Source organism: Sabethes cyaneus, chromosome 2 (assembly GCF_943734655.1).
Source record: "Sabethes cyaneus chromosome 2, idSabCyanKW18_F2, whole genome shotgun sequence".
Taxonomy (NCBI): Eukaryota; Metazoa; Arthropoda; class Insecta; order Diptera; family Culicidae; genus Sabethes; species Sabethes cyaneus.
In genome coordinates, this window is record NC_071354.1 from 133,540,734 (window position 1) to 133,563,071 (window position 22,338).

A 22,338-nucleotide genomic window follows, 5' to 3' on the forward strand; every position below is an offset into this window, starting at 1 on the left:
TTTTTAAATTTACAGGATATATTACGGAAAAATTAAAAGTTAAAAAATTTACACAATTTAAAAAAATCGTTCTTTTTACACGCGCCAGCAACGCCAGAGCACATGTGGGAAGCCGCTGCAAGCACGAAATTGCTCGTTCTCGTACCGCTGCCAACACATTCCAGCCAGCGCAGTTGCTCTTGAAGAGGCACCCTGTGCTGTATTACGAAGCGCCTGAAACGTACACAGCGAAAGGAAACGTCAAAATCATCCGGTCGCTTTGCACTGCAGTCACAGAGTTTCTGCTGCGTTGTTATTGTTTTGAGTTGAGTTTTCATTTTAATAAACATGGATTCGGCACCGCAAGAGCTTTCTTTAGCTGAAATTCGCAATTTTATGTTGAAAAACAATTGTAAAGTGACTAACCATGCTTTGGTAAAGCATTTTCGTTCTTTCCTGACCAATAAAGAGACGCAAGGTAAGCTAAACTGAATAGTGAATAATTGCGCTGCTACTTGTTGATTCACTGCCCTCTTGATACATTTTAATACGCTTTATTTTAATCCAAAACATTGTTTCTTCATTGCAGAAGATGCGAGAAAACTTTTCAAAACTTATGTCAACACTTTGGCATCGATCAAAAATGAAGGCAACGAGAAATTTTTGATCTTACGAAAAAGATATGTACAAGAGTGCCCTACAGAAGATGCTGTGAATGTTAGTTATCCGATGAGTCCAGGATCCCGTTCTTTGACCATAGTAGCATCGGACAGTGAAAGTTCTCCGTTTAAACAACCACCACCGTATCGTCCTCCTCCTGAAATTTCTGATCTGAACAATACTTACTCCTATCAAGGAAGTCCACATGAAAGTGTTGCTTCATCACGTAAAAACAGTGCCGATGTTGGCCGCAGCGGCTCGGAATACAGTTTCGGAAGTGAGTTAATGTACTCTGTTGATTCGCGTAAAATCGGTTCGGGGTTGTTGCGAAGTGAGAGTAGTGATTCACGAAAGTTTTCAGAAGTGTCACGTAAACCAAGTGTAGAGCTCTATCAATTTGATACACAGGAAGAACCGGCTCCAGCTGTTCCGCCTCGTAAGCGAAATAGCGTTGATCAGATTGGTCCTAAGCAGGGTGTCGTCGAAGAAAAAAACGTAGAAACGGTTAGAAGTGTTTCACTTGAAGTGGTTCAGGATATCAATAAAGAAAATCATAATGTTGGCCGTGATTTGGATGGTGGGAGCGAAGACAAAAACGTTAGCAATGTTGAACAGCAAGAAGGTAACAAGTTGAGTGTTAAAGAAAAAATGATGAAATTCAATCGGTTTGCATCAGAAGAAGAAGCGAAAATTCCATCCCCTATTGGTAAAAAGAAACCGGAAAAAGTAAGTAACTCTAACATATACGACGACAAACATATCAAATCGGTTTATCCCTTTACCTACTATCCAATTTTTATGTTGAATCCCTAAAACAGCTGTTTAAATCAAAATCCTAGCAACTCTCATATGATCAAACGCACCTGTACGCGTTTCTCAAAAGTTTAGATTCCCATTTTTTATTTTACACTTAGGATAACCCCTTGTAAGTTAGGGTGGTCCTAAAAATAATCGACACTATTGTTTTGAAAAATTGTACCTCGAAAACAAAAAAACAAACGTTTCTAAATTTTTGATAATATATGTAAAATTCGTACTTTCAGAAAAAAAATGTAAAAACTGGGATCACACCATGAAAACTACAAAACGCAATGATTTTGAATGTATGCAAAAGTTCAATACTTAACATAAAAAAAAATATTAATTAAAACAGGTTATAGTTTAAAAGCTCGTTAACATACCTTTCATTTGTCAACAAAATTATTAAAATCGATCAAGTGATTAAAAAACTATGAATATAAAAAAGGGCTCATAGCAGGATTATGATTTATTATGTACGAGTAAACGGATTAGTAATAGTTATGCCCATTCGATAGATGCAACAGCAAATTCAAATACTGCATCGACTACACGCAAAAGAATTGTAAATGATCATGAATGAGCTGATCAGCTCAAAATCCGATTTAAGTTGATTGAACTTTGAAATACGGTCGTTAACCTTTTTATCCGAAAACTCGTTCAGTACAGGGATCCGTGAGTGACAATATATAAAACCTAAGTCAAAAGAGAAACCCCTAAGTGCCCAATAAAAAATACAGGTCTTAGATTTCAAAAAAAAAACGAGTACGGTTTGAACAAAATTGAAGCATTTTTTATTATGGAATTGCTCATCTTTACCCGGTTGATCAGATTGCGTTGATTTTTTGGTTGATCAATTGAGGGTTGAAAAAAATTTCCGTAGATCTAAACATCATTTTTATTAAAAATATTAGGTATTTCCAAATTTTGTGTTTCAAACCATTTTTTTTTTTCTGGCTACAACTTTTTGATATACCCGCATTAAATTACACGGATGTGTTCTAAATGCTCCTAAATGTATTATTTACATAAAACGGGTTCTGATCAAACTAATGATCTCGTTTTAATAGCCTTACTGGTTAAAAAATGATCCAAACCGTGACCTACATAGCCGATTATGTTGCATTTTATTTTCAAGCATCATTAAATAGTTGGCAATATTTGCACTCATTCCTACATGAGCAGCTACACAGCAGCTTAATTGTTGGTCAATTTCGTACCAATACGTCAGTTTTCAAATGCATAAATTAAAAATGTCCTCCCTAACAGCTGGAACGTTATTGATCTCACTAATAGAATGCCTTTCGAGGATCATCGACTCAGCCACATGCGTTTGCTTATAACTTCAACTATTTCGTGACAGAATCCCATGAAATATAGCCCTATTTCAGTGTTGGAGTGCCACCAAAAATAAACAACAATTGACACGAGTCTGTCAATGGTCGAAGGAAATTATGTCATTTGTTACAACTTTGCTACGCTTCATGTTACAACTCAGTTTCCACTTTTGCTTTCCCTTCAAGATTTTGTGATCCTCAACGTTCTCCTCTTGCCTCGAATCCCGCGTTGAAAAATTGTTCATTTTAAGGTTGTTGTTTTTTGTCAGACAGTTTGAATCGGAGCATCTATTTTTGAATCTAAAAATGTTTGTTGAATCTCGGGCAACATCCATCAAATGACACTTCAACACTTGTGTGGCCATTTTAAAGAAGCCCGACGAAATCAAAAAGCGTATGTTCTTGACATTCTGTACCGTGTATTATGTGCTATCCGCAGAGTTTGTTATCAATCCTATAATTATGTTGAAATTAACTGCAGTTAATAGCTTAGTTGTTATAACAATTTGATTCAAGATTCGCAAAATTATCCATGTCTAATATATATGATACTAGCTGACCCGACAAACTTCGTATTGCCACAAATTAACCTGTGTTGTACATAAATCATGAATCTCGGATGATCTTTGTCACAATCTCGAGTTTTGCAAGCCCCCCAGTGGGCGGCGCTTCCGACGGCGGGTCACCGGCAACACTCGCGACCGTCTCGTCCTGAATGATCTAGTGTTACTATAGATAGTTTTTGTGGTCTTGTATTGACTAATGTTTTATGGAAGAGTCTCGAATTTCTCGAGTTCGATTAGTTTTTGAGTTTCGCAAAAATTTCTGTTTTATTTGTATGAGAGTCTATATCCCCCTACCACAGGGATGAGAGGTCTCTAACTATCGTAAAATAAATTCAAGACTCCAAAATCTCCCACATGCCAAATTTGGTTCCATTTGCTTGATTAGTTCTCAAGTTATAAGGAAATTTGAATTTCATTTGTATGGGAGCTTCCCTCTCAAAAGGAGAAGGGGTCGTAATTCACCATAGAAAAAATTTCTGCCATCTAAAACTCCCACATGCCAAATTTGGTTCCATTCGATTGATTAGTTCTCGAGATAAGAGGAAATTTACATTTCATTTGTATGGAAGCCCACCCTCTTAAAGGGGAGATGGGCCATAACTCGCTTTCTAAAGAAGAGAGGGGTCTCAATTCACCATAGAAAAAATCTTGCGTCCAAAACCACTTACATGTCAAATTTGATTCCATTTGCTTGATTAGTTCTCGAGTTATGAGGAAATTTGTTTTTAATTTGTATAGGAGCCCCCCCTCCTAAAGTGGGTAGGGGTCCCAATTCATCATAGAAAAAATTTTTGTCTCCAAAAACACCCACGTGCCAAATTTGGTTCCATTTGCTTGATTAGTTCTCGAGTTATGAGGAAATTTGTATTTCGTTTGTATAGGAGCCCCTCCTCTTAAAGTTGGGAGGGGATCTAATTCACCATAGAAAATATTCATGCCCTAGAAAACTTTCACATGCCAAATTTGGTTCCATTTGCTTGATTAATTCTCGAGTTATGAGGAAATTTGCATTTCATTTGTATAGGAGCCCCCCTTCCTAAAGTGGGGAGGGGTCCCAATTCATCATAGAAAAAAATTTTGTCTCCAAAAACACCCACGTGCCAAATTTTGTTCCATTTGCTTGATTAGTTCTCGAGTTATGAGGAAATTTGTATTTAGTTTGTATAGGAGCCCCCCCTCTTAAAGTGGGGAGGGGTCCTTATTCACCATAGAAAATATTCTTGCCCTCGAAAACTTTCACATGCCAAATTTTGTTCCATTTGCTCGATTAGTTCTCGAGTTATGAGGAAATTTGTATGGAAGCCCCCCCCTTTTAAAGAGGAGAGGAGTTATAATTCCCCTTATAAAGAGGGGAGGGGTCTCAATTTACCATAGAATAAATTCTTGTCACCGAAAACACCCACATGCCAAATTTTGTTCTGTTTGCTTGATTAGTTGTCGAGTTATGCAGAAATTTGTGTTTCATTTGTATGGGAGCCCCCCCTCTTAGTGGGGGGAGGGGTTTCTAACCATCACTAAAACCTTTCCTGGCCCCAAAAAACCTCTACATGCATATTTTCATGCCGATTGGTTCAGTAGTTTTCGATTCTATAAGGAACATACGGACAGACAGACAGAAATCCTTCTTTATAGGTATAGATTTTCATTTCATATATGATATTTATTGTTATTCGACAGACTGAATACCGTGCTAGTATAGTACAGAACAGTTGCAGGGATAGTGCTATGATTCTACTGACTCTTACAGTGACTCCCCATCGATATTCGAATATGCGATGGAATATTACTCCAGTGAACAAATAAGAATGTCTTCTTGATTTTTGTACCTTATAGTTCTCCACTTGCTATAACATTTATTGACATACTTGAACTCTATAGGCTGCTAAGCTAGTCGCAGATAAATTTTACGTTAATTCTATATAGATACATCCCTGTTGTGCTTTTAATTAACGGTTGTGCAGACTGGTATGATACAAACCAAACCAAACAATGGCTCTCTGGGTAAGTAATATAATCGCATACCTCCCGGAAGCAATTACATCAATTACAAATTATTTTGTATTCCATTAACTAATTGCGGTTGTAAACGCTACCAAGTTGATGTCCAATTTGCGAGTCGTACATAGAAGTCTTTCCATAGTGTATATGATGTACACTGTAGAGAAGAACAGTTGATAATTTATCTGCAGGGCATGATCTCAACTGTGGTGCACAAAAATTATTGTACGCTTATACAACTGTGCAACAAACCCTCCCTTATACATCTGGAATTTCTTCAGACTTTTCAACCGGACTTCCTATCTATAGAAAGCTGATCTAAATATTCAAATACATAATATTCCCAATTCGCAAGATTCCTTTAAAACAGTTGATAATATACAAACGTTTGAATGAAACTGCGTTTCATCGCAAGTAACTAAGGAAAAAGAGGATACTGCGAGTAACTGATACAAAACAAAAATAAACATTCAGTGAAATAACAAGCAGTTATTTTAATTATGCCATAGACTTCGCGCAAAAAATATCTGCGAATTTTTAAATTTAGTTTTCTTTATCCTAATTGGTTTCTCTATACATATAATATAATGATGGTAAACACGAGAGTATTTTCAAATTTTCGAGTAAGTATTTTCAAAGTATCTGTGTTTATCTTAGATTTCAGCTTATGTATTAACCGAAAGTTTATAAATTTATCGAATATATATGTTTAATTTTATAAACTACGATAGTGTCACCCATATTTAGAAACAGTCAAAACACAATCATTTCTATAGAATTGCATTCAATTTTTATTCGTATTATTGTACAAATCACGTATTAATATGGTTCATGTGAATGGTCAAAACTGCTCACTTTTTTCAATCATTTTGGCTGGTATCCAATGACCAATGACTCATGCAATATAACCTTCCAAGGTCTCTAGTATTGCTGGTCTATCTGACTTTCCGCAACCCCACAAAAAGTATTGTAGAAGTCTCAAATCCCAAAGACGCCTCTAAATTGGTCCATTGATTTGCCTACTATGTGGCAAGTAGTGCCACCTTGTAGAAACCACATATCGTCTAGACCCAATACTTATTTTTGTCTTTTTTTGTGTTTGTTGTGAGATAAAAAATCTCGTATTCATCGACCGATGGCGGTCTCCATAGACAGTAACTTGGCGGCCAAATATTGCATGTGTTCCCTTACGCTGAATTACGAATGTACTGTCGGAAATAAAAGCTTGTAAAACGACCTATAAAAAGTTACCCTTAAGTTAGTTACGGGTGCATTTAAATTTTTGTAGAAGACACCGTGACTTATGATCCAATTACATTTTCTCAATATGAACGAAATAAAAATAATCTTTTAGTAAAAGGCTTAAGGAGCGCATCATCTAAATACAGCAATCAGAAAGCATTAAAAATATCAAGAAACATGGAAATCACGCATCCTTCCAAATGACTCTCAATTAATGTCATCATCGTCGTGTTATTGGTTTCGTTGGCTTCTGTCGTTTGATCTAAAAAATATTTCCGCAAGATCATGAGCAATCGGGGCGCCAATAATCAATTTGTTAAACATCGAAGAAGGCAGGAATTTACTAACTCAATACGTATGTTAACTTCTTTGCGTTTTTAGAATTCTTGCAGCGCAGTGAACGTAAGTCATGCAACGGACACAAAAATAATTTTTTTTCGATAAATTTATCATAAATAGTATTACTTACTTACTTACTTACTTGGCATAACGTCTTACGACAAGGCATGCGCAGTATAATTTCTCCATCTATTTCGGTTCATGGCAGCTGGTCCCCAGTTCCGCGGGCACCCAGTGCTCGCCAGATCTCGCTCCACCTGGTCTTGCCACCTCGCTCACTGTACCCCTCTTCGTCTTATTCCTACCGGATTTGGTGCGAAAACCATTTTTGCAAGATAGTTGTCCGGCGTTTTAGCAACATGTCCTGCCCAACATATCCGTCCAGCTTTAACCACTTTCTAAATACTTGGTTCGCCGTATGTAGAGACGCGCGAGCTCGTGGTTCATTTTTTGCCTCCATACTCTTCTTTTGCACTTCGCCAAAGATGGTTCTTAGCACCCGCCGTTCAAAAACTTCGAGTGCCCGTAGGTCCTCTTCTAGCAGTGTCCACGTTTCGTGCCCGTCTCTTCTTCTGTTGGGTACCCTTACCACTGTGTCCATTATTTTGAACTATTGCGGTATGCCACGTTTATTACTTTTTCTGTACGCTTCAAGCTGACCTATTACTTATTAAGGAAGTGATAGGCTGGTAGCTGAAACGAGGCAGGTGCCAATCAGAGGTGACTTGGTTTTGAACCTTGTTACCCTGATCGACGACGCAGACCATATCTCCCCTTTTTGAGATATTGGAGTCTGCGTGCTATTTGTGCTCCGCAATTGCAGAGTAAGTATTCCATGGTTAAATATTCTTGTACGAAACTAAGATTCCGAACATGATATTTACTCGGACAATGTCCTGTCACAAGACCGGTAGGCGTGCTGATATCTCTCTTATTGAGATTCAGCAACTTTTGAGTACCTTAATACTCAACGTATTAACTTAACGTAATACTTAATACTAACCCTCTATGTTAGATTGTTTGAGCGATTGTACGGCCATCCAATTGGCCATGACTGTTCGGCTCTCCCATAAATTCAGCTCACCCTTCAGAGTTGGAGTCATCTCGTCCTTCGACTCACTACGAGTCGGCGTATTGAGGATAGACGAGGAACAGGGCTAGATGTTTTACCAGCATATACTTCGTTTTAGACGTATTTATCTTCCATCCAATCTTCTCTGCTTCGCGTTTTAGTCTGGTATACTGATCTTCCACCGCCTCAAATGTTCTGCCGACAGCATCCACGTCGTCAACAAAGCAGAAAAATTGACAGGATTTATTCATATCAATACCTTAATAATACTAAAATATGTTGTTCTAAACTCTGAATACAATCATGTTATTGCTTTGTTATTCAAATAACACAAGTAATTATTCTTTTGGCCTTAAGACCTTGAGTCGGATGGAATTATTAAAAATAAACAAATAAACAAATTGAAAATCGTGCCCCGCATTTCGATCGCCGCTCGTCTTACAACACCTTCAAGCGAAATGTTGAATAGCAGGCAGGAAAGACCATCTCCTTGTCGAAGTCTCCTGCGAGATTCGAATGGGTCCGACAATCCACCCGAGATTCTCACACAGCACTGGATCCCATCAATCGTAGCCATGATAAATCTGGTAAGCTTACCCGGAAAGCCGTTTTCGTCCAAAATTTTCCATAGCTCTTGTCGGTTTACGCTATCATATGCAACTTTGAAATCGATGAACAGGTGGTGCATGGGGACTCGGAATTCGCGGCACTTCTGGAGGATCTGCCGCAGCGTGAAGACCCCCCATGAAGCCGGCCTGGTAACTTCCTACAAATATATTGGCTATTGGCGATAGTCGATGAAAGATGGCTTGGGACAGCACTTTGTAAGCGGCATTCAGGATAGTGATTGCTCGGTAGTTCTCACAATCCAGCTTATCACCTTTCTTGTAGACAGGGCAGATAACCCCGTTTTCCACTCCTCCGGTAGTCGTTTCGTATCTCAAATCTTGACTGATGATCAACTGATTAATGCAGACAGCCGGCCAACTTGTTCGGGCCCATTTTAATAAGTTCCGCTCCACTGCCATCCCTTCCCACTGCTTTGTTGTTCTTCAACCGGCGGATGACTACTTTAACTTCCCTTATAAATGGTGGTGGCACATCTTCGTTGCTTGCTACTCCAATGTGGTCACTTCCTCCGCTATCATGGTCTTCTGCCTGCACGCCATTCAGGTGTTCATCGTACTGCTGCTTCCACCTTTCGATCACCGCACGGTCGTCAGTCAGAATACCTCCATTTTTATCTCTGCACATTTTAGCCCGCCCCGAGCAGCAGCGAAGAGCAAAACAATATAAAAACAATATCAAACTGTGTTATAATGCTATATTTTGTTATTGAATAGATATGGAGATACATTGATAACACATTTTGTTATTGAGTAGATATTTAAAACAGTGGTTGTAAGATGAGTTTAATAACTGATTTTGTTATCATGTCTTATTTTGGCCTTAAAACGACATTCGGTATATTTCATAATTTTTTTTTTTATTGATTAAAGAGATTTTAGATTATAAATATTTTTTAAAATGATTTTTTAATATCTCATATACTACTGCATTTGTTATTCAATACCTTAATAATACTAAAATATGTTGTTCTAAACTCTGAATACAATCATGTTATTGCTTTGTTATTCAAATAACACAAGTAATTATTCTTTTGGCCTTAAAGGAGTAAAATTTTGATTTTATATTTTTTGTTATCTTACCAACTATGTCAGGCAAAACAAGACCAAAATTTGATATGAGTTATTCGATTTCCAATTACACATTTTGAGATTATTTCGCTGTCCGCTCTTGCTCGGGGCGGCACAAAGCCTTTGCGAGATCCGTTGAGTCTCTGATGGAACTTTCATGTATCGTGAAAGCGGTACAGCTGTTCGAATTCTTCGCACTCCTTCTCCTCGTGGTCTGCTCCTTCTCCTTGAAGAGTCAGGTTTGCTGCCTCCGCTTCTGTTTGTATCGCTCCACATTCTGACAGGTGGCACTACGCAGCATTTGTACTCGCGCTGCGTTCTTCTCAGCCAATATCTGCTGGCATTCCTCGTCAAACCATTCGTTACGTCGATTCGGTGCCACACGGCCTACGACGTTCTCCGCTACGCTGTTAATGGCTGTTTCCACGGCATTCCAACAGTCCTCAAGAGAGGCTTCATCCAGCTTACCCTCTTCCGGCAGCGCAGTTTCGAGAGATAACGCGTAGTTTTCGGCGACCTCCGGTTGCTTCAGTCACGCTAGATTATACTGTGGCGGGCGCAGTGATGTTAAAAACTCGAAATCTCAAAACTCGTCAAAAATCAAAATCAACTGTGAATCATATCAACTTGATCCTATGCAGAAAAAACTCACGCGTGAGTTTTTCTGTTTCCATAGCAAGAAGCACAAAACTCACACATATTTCTTCCCACTTGATCATATTCTGCTTTGCTTCAACTGCTACCCGGAGCTATACACCTATACATACAAATTCGTTGTTGAACAGCATAGGCATTCTCTCGTGCGATAAGTAACTGTGACTGAGCGTAAGAGAATGAATCTCTAAATAAATCGTAAAGTTAAACTAAAACACACATTTAAACTACATGTTTATCTAATTCTTATTGGGCTTTTTACTTTCTAGTTAAGAAAATGTCGATTCCCGCCAACGAAAAATGTAAATTCTGCCAATTTGTTTGCCATCTTCATTCATGAATGTGTGCTAACTTTTTTCGCAACTGATGTTTTCTCTGCCGGTTAATTCTCTTTCGCTCTCTGGTTCATTGTATGAAATGCCAGCTGTGGAAGAAGTAAGCAAAATGCTCACAGCTGAATTTGGTTCACATCGCATAGCAACAGAGACATCGCATATAATAGGGAGAGAAATTCATATGTGAGTTCGACGCTTCTGATCAAAGTTGAAATTTTTTGTGCTTGAAATTTCATTGAGTTTTTTGCTGCTATGAATTTTTCAACACTGGGCGGGCGCCGGTATCGTATGTTGTTCACTACAGATAGTTTTTCACGTACCCTTACCATCACTAGGTAGTGAACCGAATCAATGTTAGCGCCCGGATAGGTTCTGACGTCGAGAATCTCTGAAAAGTAGTATTGGGATCATCAAAATTACGACTTTTCGGCGGGCATAATTCTACTTTGCCATCAGAAATATACGTTTCCTAACTTTTTTTAAACCTAAAAGCACTACAGTGTTCGATTATTCTCTTCCCAAGCAGCACACTTTTCGCACTTGTCCCTTTAAGCACGGCGGATTTTAGTTACGATATTTTTGATTTTTGGATCAATATAAAAAAAATTTTATCTCTTGAGATACCAAAACCAGTGTTTTCTACACATTGCAATAAATGTTTGCTAAATTTAGCAATCTACACAATTGTGTGGGTTCGGCCTTATCTTATACCATTGCACTATGGACAAAAACGAGCCAAAAAAACGGACGCAATTAAGATATGGCCTGCAGGCTGATAAAATGTAGGTGATCTTATGTAAAAATTTTCCGGAGAATCGCATGGTACCCACCACTTTCCTGTTTGTCATCGGTAAGTGCCCCATTTTGCCCATTTTCCCCTATTTTTAACATTTTTTACCCGTTTTGAACTATACCAAGCCAGGCTTTGAAAAAACAAAACATAAAAACCTAATTATTTTGTGTAAAGAAGTCCACAGAATTGAATAGGGTTGACCCCGTTTAGTTTAGAGCGAGATCATCGCTTCGAGGCTCATAGACTTCGAGACTTCTGAAGCAGCGGAACGGTCGTTGCGTAGCTATGGAAATATACGCAACTTTTTGCAAGTTAAGTTTTTACTAACATTAATACAACAGATATACCGGAACATCCAGATTGGCTTAAAAACATTCAAATGTTGATCCAAGAATTTGTCTTAGAAAATCCCGTAGTAGAATACATCATTTACCACACTTTTTTATTATTTTGCAATTTATAAATGACCAGTTTTAGGTTCCGGTAGTACTCTAAACGGAAGTTCCGTAGTGTGGAGCATGAACGAATGCTCTACAATATAATGTATTCATTCTTACTGACTCAAAATGAGATGGCAGTAGCAGATTTCGTTTTATTTCATCTGTTACTTATGACGTGAAAAAATAATCCCACTGCGGAGATCTGGAATCTCTGGGAAAATGGATCCAAAATTTGCTAATATATTTTTTCATTGAAGGTCAATCTAAGGTGGTTCTTTGAAGACAAGTTGTAAAAAATCGATCAAAAAATAATAAAGATAGAGCCAAAAGTGTAACGGCAAGTACACTAATTTTTGAAGTCCCGGCGGGAACGTAAAAGTAAAACTAGGTATACAATAAGGCCGAACCTACACAATTGTGTAGGTATGAAAATCATGCATAAGTATGCATAAGTAAGTTGTAAAAGTTATTTCGCGTAAATTTTTAATTACATCAATTAGAAATACTTATTACCAATAATTTTTTATCTAAGCAATTTCGAAATACGGTTCCAATAAGAAAATACGACAGATAAAACTTTTTGCTGTTTTCACAAGATTTTGAAGACTAGACAATAATTAATCCAAGCACAAAAGAAAAATTCTTTTCAGCTAGTTTCTATTTTTTCTACGAGTTACGATGTTTACACAAGAGATTGGTACCATATATGTAAAAGTACGAGGGAAGGAAAATTTTTTAAAAGTAGTCATGTCTCACCCACACAATTGTGTGGGCTCGGGCTTAAAGGGTTATGGTTGCAAAAACTAATTTATGATTGAAATTAGTTATAAATCGGTTGCCACAACTAGTTTATAACAACTGTGCTAATAGGGTTGTTTTTGTCTTGACTTATTAATGAAGTCAGATATATTAATTTTTATAGCGATAGTTTTTCCTAGACATGAAGGAAGTGGTAGAAGAAAGAAATGAAACATAGGTGTTTATTGTATCTCCAGCTATAATGGGAGCCAATTATAACCGGACTCGAATCCTACTTTTCTCCCAGACGTAATGAACTGGAAAGCGGTCAACGAGAGGATCTGTATGTTGAGGATAAAAGGCCGTTTCTTCAACTACGCCGTCGTCGTATTGTCCACACGAAGGTAGACCCAATCCCAAGTATTCTATGCGCAGCTGGAGGCAACGTACAACAGCTGTTCATCACAGGACATCAAGATCGTCATCGGGGATATGAACGTCCAGGTCGGCGGGGAAGCAATGTATAGATCGGTGACCGGGCCACATAGCCTGCACACCGACACGAACGATAACGGCCAGCGATGCATCAGCTTGCAGCTTCCCGAGGCTTGGTGATCAGAAGCACTTTCTTTCCCAAAGATATCCACAAAGTCACCTAGAGATCACCTGACCAACGAACCTCGAACCAAATCGATCATATTCTCATCGAGGACCGCTATTTCTCGAACATCACCAACGTACGCTCCTTACGGGGTGCGGCATTAGATCCCCAATCACACACGAGCGCGAGATGGTCGACAAGTGGAAGCAGTTCGTCGATGAGCATCTCAACGGCGATATAACAGAAGGAGACGCAACGGAACTTAACCTAGGAGTGCCTACAAACGATAGCAGCGTGTCGGCTCCCGATCTCGAAGAGATCCGGCGAGAAATCGGTCAGCTAAAGAATAATAGAGCTACCGGAAAGGACTGGTTCCCGACAGAACTCTATAAAAATGACCAAGAACCGCTAGCAACGGCACTTCACTGGGCAAGGATTTGGTAGGAGAAAAAACTACCGGAGGAGTGGATGGAAGGTGTGGTCTGTCTTATCTACAAAAAGTACTAGATTGCTGTAATTACCGCGGCATCGCGCTGGTCAACGACGCCTACAAGGTGGTCTCCCAGATTTTGTTACGTCGTCTATCCCCAATAGCAAGAGAATTTGTAGGGCAGTATCAGGCGGGCTTTATGGGGCCCGTGCTATTACGGATCAAATTTTTATTCTCCTTCAAATCCTCTAGAAATGTCGGGAGTACAACGTGCCCATGCGTCATATTTTCTCAGATTTCAGGGCAGCATACGATACAGTTGAGCGCGATTAGCTATGGCAGAAAATGCACGAGTACGGTTTCCCGGACAAACTGACTACGATGTGCTACGTGCGCGTTTCGGGGCACTCTCGAGTTCTTTCGAATCGCGTAGAGGCAAGATTAGCCAACTTCTAACCTTCGCAGACGACTTCGACATCATTACTTGAAACCTTGGGGCGGCCGAGGAAATCTACGCCAGACTAAAAACGGAGGCTAGAGGCATAGGGCTACAAATTAATGCGTCGAAAAACAAATATATGGCAAAAAGAGGCTCCAGAGAAAGCAATGTTTGCCTCCCACGGACGGTGACTATTGACGGCGATAAACTGAAAGTTGAAGAAGCGCACGCCGCCGTATAAAGCGGTTTGTTTATAAGGATCACTTTTAATCAAATAAATTGAAAAATCTGTTTCCAGTAAAACTCGGTTATTAAACCTATTGCTAATTCTCTCTTTTATAGATAAGGTTATTATAACATTTTACAGTATTTAGATTGATTATCAGTTTTTGACAATAAGTAATTCTTTGTCATTCGGGTATTTGGGGTTTTCGCCAAACTACAAAATTTAGATGATTTTGTATTGTGTGGAATTAACATAGCTGGAGTTACTTTATTGAAATGGATACATGAACTACAGAAAAAAAAAAACCGTTGAAACAAGTTAGATTATTTCTCATCAGCTTTAATTTAAAAAGCTTTAAATTAAATTGCACAAAAATAAGCGCTTCAATATGCAGAAGTGTTTTTTTAACGTCTTAATTTATGGTTTGCACACGATTAGGTACGGAGTAAAATTCAATAATTTAATGACATTATCTGTCAAAGAGAACAGTCCAAACCTTCCCCGCCCGATTTAAGTTATGCACACCATAACTGTGTTAAAAATTCATACTGGCGGTAAAACCGTCAACATGACCATAACATTTTATTGGAAATGAAAAGTCTATCCCCTGGTGAGAAAATGGTATTTTGACATATTGTTATTTCGAAGGTGACTTTGCAATAATTCCACTCTGGCCAAAGCGAATTGGGTTTTAAAGCGGTGGTCCATAGAGTAGAACCATCCCATTCCTGACCGAGGCACAAAATAAATAACCTGTCAAAACTATAAATTATTAGCCAGAACACACTGTGGGTTCCACAAACTGTTCACTCAAACAGTTTAAGCTAGCTATCTACGAATGACACTGCCATTTATCGATTCACGATTATTTAGGTTACATTCACTTCCTGTAGTAAATCGTAGACGAGGTGTACAATGTTTTGAACAAAATGCAAAAATTATTCCGAGACCTACCGGATTGAGTTTAAGATGACCCCCCAGCTGGCTATCAATCACTGCTGATCAGATACGTTAATCGTAACACCAATCCTCGTTGTAATTAATAATTTTTCAAGAGTTTAATTATTTGATAACATCATTTCATTGTTCTCTACGGACCAAGGAGCAACTTTTGAATCGCTTTCTATTCTACATTATCAATCACATAACAATTTGTAGGCAAAAGACATGTTTCATAACCGGAATTATTTAAAATCCATTTATCATTTGCATTTGAATTTGGCGGTTGGAAGTTGTTTGCCCTATACGTCTTGAAAATTGCATACTCATGCTAGATAAATTGAATTTTCATAATTGTTACCATGATTTTTATGCTAGTTTATATTTGAGATCCAATTCTAGCGAAGCTGCTTTCTTTCATCCGTGTTCGAGACTTCATCACTATTTTTGATTTGCTGCTGTGAATGGAGGAGTCACTGCGGTGGTTCCTGCTGGCACTAATCGTCCAACGGATCTAATCATTTCCTTATAGTCAGCAAAACTACGGGTTCCATCAGGGGGTCAACGATAGAAAAACGACTTAACCCATCAGAGAAGAAATAGCTTTTGACACAATCATTCACGATGTTACCTTGCGAGAGCTGTGCAAGCAGCGAAATCCTACTACAGCGATCTGTCAGCAGATAGGCTCGCTATTGGTGCCGATGTGAGCTGCATTGTCACGATGAAGGTTTCCCTACGACATGTGTTGATCTGACCTCGCACGATTGGGCAATCGAAGTACAATTATTGTTTGACACCGAATCAATTAATTATGACGCTTTGTTATTCAATTCTACTCTTCATCGTTGGCATCGTAGCGTCTTATTCTTTTCTTGCTGTTTTTGCTGCTATTCCCATTGAAGCTCGTGGGATCGAGCTTCATTTACGATTAGATTTAGTTGTACGCACAGGGAAACCTATGGTTTTACATTCTGCCTTACGATCATTGCAATTTTTTAATGCGTCTCAAATAGAAAGTCTTTGTAAATTTTTATGACTTCATTTTCTAGATGTAGCTAATATATCAGTAGTTTGAGGCGAACCAACCACTGGTTGAAAGCCACAATACACAAAGTTAATAAATAAATGATTAAATATATCAATAGTTCACGTATTAAAGTATATTATCAACATTAAATTTTCTCTTATTTTCTTTATTTTACAATTCATCTGACATGTCAGTCTTAATGAACTGCGCTATAATAACCTAGAACTTGTAATCATTCGCTTTAATTTAGGCAAAGGATAACCAAATTCGAAATATTGTTCAACACGACTAAACGTTCTAGTACACGATGCAATCAGTTCATTGCGGTCAAATTCAGTGTGATGAAAGCGGTTGGTCAGCAATGAGGATGGTCGCAGAGTCCTCTGTACTGCGCGAAAATTCACCAGCGATAGTAATTGCGGCGAGTCGATCTCGCCGTGTAACAGTTTTGCCACAAATAAAGCTTGTTGGATGTTGCGAAGACGTTCTAAGGTATCTAGACCAAGCAAGCGACAGCGGTCCGGATATGGAGGTAGATTTTCCGGGTCACGCCAAGGCAAACTACGCAGGGCCAATCTTATGAGCCTCCTTTGCACTCGTTCAATTCGAAGGTTCCAATATAGTTTATGTAGAGTCCAAATTAGGCACGCATTGTCGAGAAGGGGACGAACTAAGGTGCAATACAGGGCTTTAAGTCAGTGTGGGTCTTTAAAATCTTTTTCAATTTTTGTAATAAATCCCAACTGACGAGTCGCTTTTGAGATCATCGTTGTACGGTGACGATTGAAAGTTAGTTTCGGATCGAGAATCACACCAAGGTCATTCACATGCTCAAACCCCCTCGTCAATTTTGTAGTCGAAAACTATAGGCGATTTGATTCGGTGAAACGTCATGACCTCGCATTTAGAAACGTCGATAGTCATGTTATTCACTTTGCACCAATTTACAAATGTGTCCAAGAGAAGTTGAAGGCGATAACAAACCTCGATGCAACGAATCGTCAAGTACATTTTAAAATCATCAGCATAAACCAGTCTGCATCGTGTTTCAAGGGCAGAGCCAGCGTCGTTAAAGAATACAATTAATAAAAGTGGTCCTAAGTTACTGCCTTGTGCGACACCAGATTGATTCGTGAACGGTGACGATACCTTTGAGCCAAGTTTCACTTGTAAAAATCTATCGCACAAATACGAGCGTAACCATGTAACAAACTGTTGCGAAAAACCTAGTCGTAATATTGTATCAAGCAATATGCGATGGTTGATGCGATCGAAGGCAGCTTCTAAATCAGTATATATCACGTCTACTTGCACTTTGTGCTCTACGAATTAAAACATCGCTCAAGATTGTTTCGAGTGATCTGGACGCGGCGGACAAACTGTCCGGAAATTTTCCTTACGCGAAAGATTTGTTAAAGATGCAGCAGAGGGGTGCAGCTCTCAAAGTACTCTGTAAGGTAATCCTCAACCGGATCCAGGAGAAGGTCGACGCTACTATCCGGCGGCAGCAAGCTGGACTCCGTGCAGGCCGATCATGTGTAGACCATATCACAACGCTCCGCATTATATTGTAGCAGATCAACGAATTCCAGGACTCTCTTCTGCTGGTGTTCGTTGACTTCGAAAAGGCGTTCGACTCAACCACGAAAACATCTGGGGCGCACTTAGGCGTAGAGGAGTTCCAGATAAGCTAGTCCAGGCTCAGTACGAGGCGTTCTCGTGCAAGGTTTTACACGACGGCGTCTTGTCAGACCCCATAAGGGTCACTGCTGGCGTGAGACAGGGCTGCATTTTATCACCGCTTCTGATAATTTTTCAGGCCCTTCTCATCGTTATGGATGAGATATTAGTTGGAGCAATTGACAGTAGACCAAATCGAGGATTGCCTTGGAATCCTCTAACGATGGAGCAGCTAAATGACCTCGACTTAGCCGACGACATTGTCTTGCTCGCACAACGCCGAAACGATATGCTGAGTAAGTTAGATGACCTCTCCGGGAGCTCCCAGGCAGCAGGTCTCACAGTCAATGTCAATGTAGCGAAAACTAAGTCTATGGTAGTGAACACTGACAATTCCACCAATCACAGTAGAGGGACAACAAGTTGAGCAGGTAGACGCCTTTCAATAGCTTGGTAGCCAAACAACGCCCGATGGTAGTACCAAGACTGATATAGCCACACGGATCAGGAAGGCCAGGGGTGCCTTTGCAGGTCTGCGAAACATTTGGCGCTCAAACCAGATCACTTTACGTACGAAAACCCGAATTTTTAATTCAAACGTTAAATCCGTACTGATGTATGCCTGCGAAACGTGGTGCGTCTCAGCGGAGACAACGCAAAAACTGCAGGTATGCATTAACTGGTGCCTGCGATACATCATTCGTGCCTGGTGGCCTGATAACTGGATATCCAATGAGGAACTCCATCGTCGGTGTCATCAACGGCCGATAGCCACAGAAATTCATGAACGTAGGTGGAAGTGGATCGGACAAACCTTGAGGAAAGAAGCGAACGAGGTTTGCAGAGAAGCACTCGACTGGAACCCACCAGGACAGCGTAGAAGAGGCAGACCCAGGCTCATGGCGACGGAGCTTAGCCAACGACATCCGGGCTGTAGACGAGAACCTGTCCTGGCGACAGGTAAAAGCCATGGCGGGTAACCGTCAGCAGTGGAGATCTCTGATTTCATCCCTTTGTTCAGCCGGACCGGCGGACATGGGCACATAAGTAAGTAAGTAAGAGGGGTGCAGCTAAACCTGCCGCGCACCGGCAAAAAACAACGGCAGGGATTCCATCAGGTCCAGCACAATACGATAATTTCAATTTTTTAGCGGCAGGGATGATCATGTCAGGAGTTATCCCGAAGATGTTAAAATCGACACAATTAGCAGAAACGCAGCTCCATCAACTGCTCCGCGCGGCCCAGGATCATAAGTGAAAACAGACGACAATAATGCAGCAAATAACTCACATGAACTGGATTCAGTGGACGATTCAGTTCCATCAAGGTAGACTTCCGTAGGAATCGAATAGCATTTCCTTTTCGAATTTACAAATGTTCAAATTTCTACCTTCTGGTTTGAACACTCAGAACATACGACTTATAAAGACTAGCATTTGAACGTCTGTAATCTTCGCTAGCACGCTTAAAATCTTGTTTAACATTTTTGTAATTTGTTTGTTTTTTTGTAACCTTTTCACAACGATACAAAGTTCACCACCAGGGTCCGGCATCGTTGAAACAAATAAATGAATAAATGACTTTCCCTTACCTTCGCTTCAGACATGAAGTGACTTGCTTCATTTGTTGAACAGAACGTTTCAAGCAAGCTTCAGTTGAAGTTGGTGGCTGTTTCAATTGACGACGGCAACATGTCAGGCACGGTTCGTCGACATTGACTAGGTTAACTTTAATATGCGTTGCATTGTAGGATATGTTACTCAAATTCAATTCATTTGCATTCAAAGTTGCTGGCCTTCTTCTGAATATTTGATAGAAAAGTACAAATAAAAAGTTGAAACCGATAGTCATGATGAAGTGAAGCCCGTTTCGTTGACGCTGACTGAAGCCAGTTTGAAACTGAAGCGGTACTGCTTCTGTTGAAACTGAAGCTTCACTGCTTCTTTGTTGAGTGACGCTATGCAATTGAAGGTGACGTTGTCGGGCCCTGTTCACAACTGGCCACTTGTCAAGACCGGTTGATGGTAAACATTTTGGGATACAGAACAGCTACCAGAAGAATGGAAGGATGCGATTATTTGTCGATCTATGAAAGGCGACATGCTGAGCTGTGAGAATTACCGCGCGATAACTATTCTCACGGGCTTTGCCAAACCAGTAGTCACCAATTACGAACAGATTTGTGAAAAATTATCACGTCGGCTTCGTTCGCATTCTCCAACAAGACCGGGAATACAAAGCCCTCAATCGTCCGCCATGGCGAGTGTTACGGTTAACTGCCCGAAGGTTGCTCGCGAGGGCGTAGAATTTTTTGCAAATAAACTAATATAATTACCTTCCATGGAAAATTTATCAAACTCAGTTAGCTGTCTTAGTCTTTTTTTATTACCATCCGAAAAAAGTCTATTTTTTTTTATTGCATACTCTTGCACATCCGGAAACCCGTTCTCGTACATTACCTGCCATAGCTGTTCGCATTCAACTGTATCGTATGCTACCTTGAAATCTATGAAAATATAGACAACGTAATAAAATCTGGGAAACAAATTGTAAGCGGCGTTGATCAGCGTAATACCAAGCAATTGCAGCAATCATCGCCCCCTTTTCATAGATCGGACAAACTACGTCTTCCATCCATTAGTCCTGTAGCTTCTCCTCCTCCTAAATCCTTGAAATTATCCAGTAAAGTGCCATTACTAGTGGTTCTTTGCCGGTTTTGTAGAGTTTTGCCGGAAGGAGGTCCTTGCCGACGGTTCTAATTGTTTGTAGCCACTTTTGGTTGACTTCCGTTCAGGTCCATTAAGAGCTTTGATGTAAGGAAGAACACGCTTTTTCAGGCCCTCCTGCTTGTACATTTTATAATCCGCAGTATTGTTTGACTCACGAAAACCTGGGTTTTTTATCCGCAGCTGCAAAAACCTTGCCAGATCGTAAGCTTATGAATTTATCAGTAACACAAATTTGAACTTGCTAGGGACATTACCTCGACCAATAGCTTTATAGAACTTTTGTCCCGGAAGCTGCCCATAATCCATCTTCACGTACTTCTGCATTCTTCATACTTCGTAAGAACCTCATTGTGCAACTTCTTTTGACCACTAGATTCTGCTTCAGTGCACTGTTTGGTTGTTTACTGATCCGAAAAGATCGAATTCCGGCTCGCAGGCGATTTTATTTGAAGATGCCTTGGTTGGTATTGAATTCCTCGGCGATTCAAATGTAACTTCCGACCCGTAGGTCGCCTACGGAAATGTTTGCGAACGCTGCACATGATCGATTTAGCCAGTGTCAACAACTTCGCGATTTTCAAACCTGCTCACGTCGGATTTTCGAAGTGGGTATCCAAAATTAATTTTCGGTTCGCGGCATCCATCAAGTATAACTTCCTTGAAACAAAATTTATGTTGACAAACTTATCAGCACTGAAAGACGAATCATTTCAAAACATTCCAGATTCGACCACTATGAGCGTTGCAGTAAATTAAACAGTGCGTCCATATACCAAATGACTGGAGCTTCAAAATGCCTTGCATCGATAAAAAGTAAACCGTCTTGTCGAGATTAAAATATTGTGAAAGATTTTACAGGTAGTTTTGACTACGTATGAAATATGCGGCTGGAACAACAGTTAGCTACTAGATAGCATGCATAGATCTTTGATATAGTTTGTTCTTGTAATGCTAGTTTCCTAGTTTGCCAAATTTTGAAGCAATTTGTAGCAAAGCAATCAGCAATATTGCTGAACGGGTATCTGCGATAGAGCTGTGTTGGATAGAGACTTTCAAATCATCGCAAAACACAAGTAACTATCAGCTAAAAGTTCACATCATGAAATTATAAAAGAAAAATCAATAATCCGAGTTGACTGCTTTGAAAAATTCCAGATAAAGCAGCAAATTCGCGTGAAAAGTAAAACTTCAATGAAAATTTTCCAATTATTCTCGGACATCGCTTATTTTAAATATTCATATTTCTTAAACCAAACAAGCAGTTATACAAAAAAGTATTTATTTATGATTTCTTTAATTCAGGAAAAATATTATGTGGGGACGCCTTTTCACAAAATTTGTTCTTCGTGTTCTACTTTCAAAAAAGTGTTCTAGTTCACTAGTTTCTGATTGAGTGATGTAAAAATCTTACGATTGATTTTTTTTTCGTTGCTGAGTTGCTATTCAAATATTTAATTCGGCTTGCTTTTCGATCCAATATATCAAGGCATAGTGATTCTAAAATTCCATATCAAACACTTCAAAATCCTTCCTAACGTGACAACGACAAATAGCAGGAAAATCTGCTCAACTCTTGATATTGTTATATGACGACGATTATAAAACACGCAAAGTT

The 22,338-nt window shown here is 39.5% G+C and overlaps 1 protein-coding gene across 1 annotated transcript in view; it reads left to right on the forward strand.

The window, feature by feature from the left end:
* Positions 1-321: 321 nt before the first annotated feature.
* The window catches only part of LOC128736022 (uncharacterized), a 42,530-nt gene continuing 20,513 nt past the window's right edge, over positions 322-22,338 (forward strand). Inside the window, exons 1-2 of the mRNA XM_053830507.1 lie at positions 322-457; positions 569-1,365. Coding sequence (XP_053686482.1) covers positions 328-457; positions 569-1,365 — 927 coding nt within the window. The 5' untranslated portion in view covers positions 322-327. The remainder of the gene's footprint in view (positions 458-568; positions 1,366-22,338) is intronic.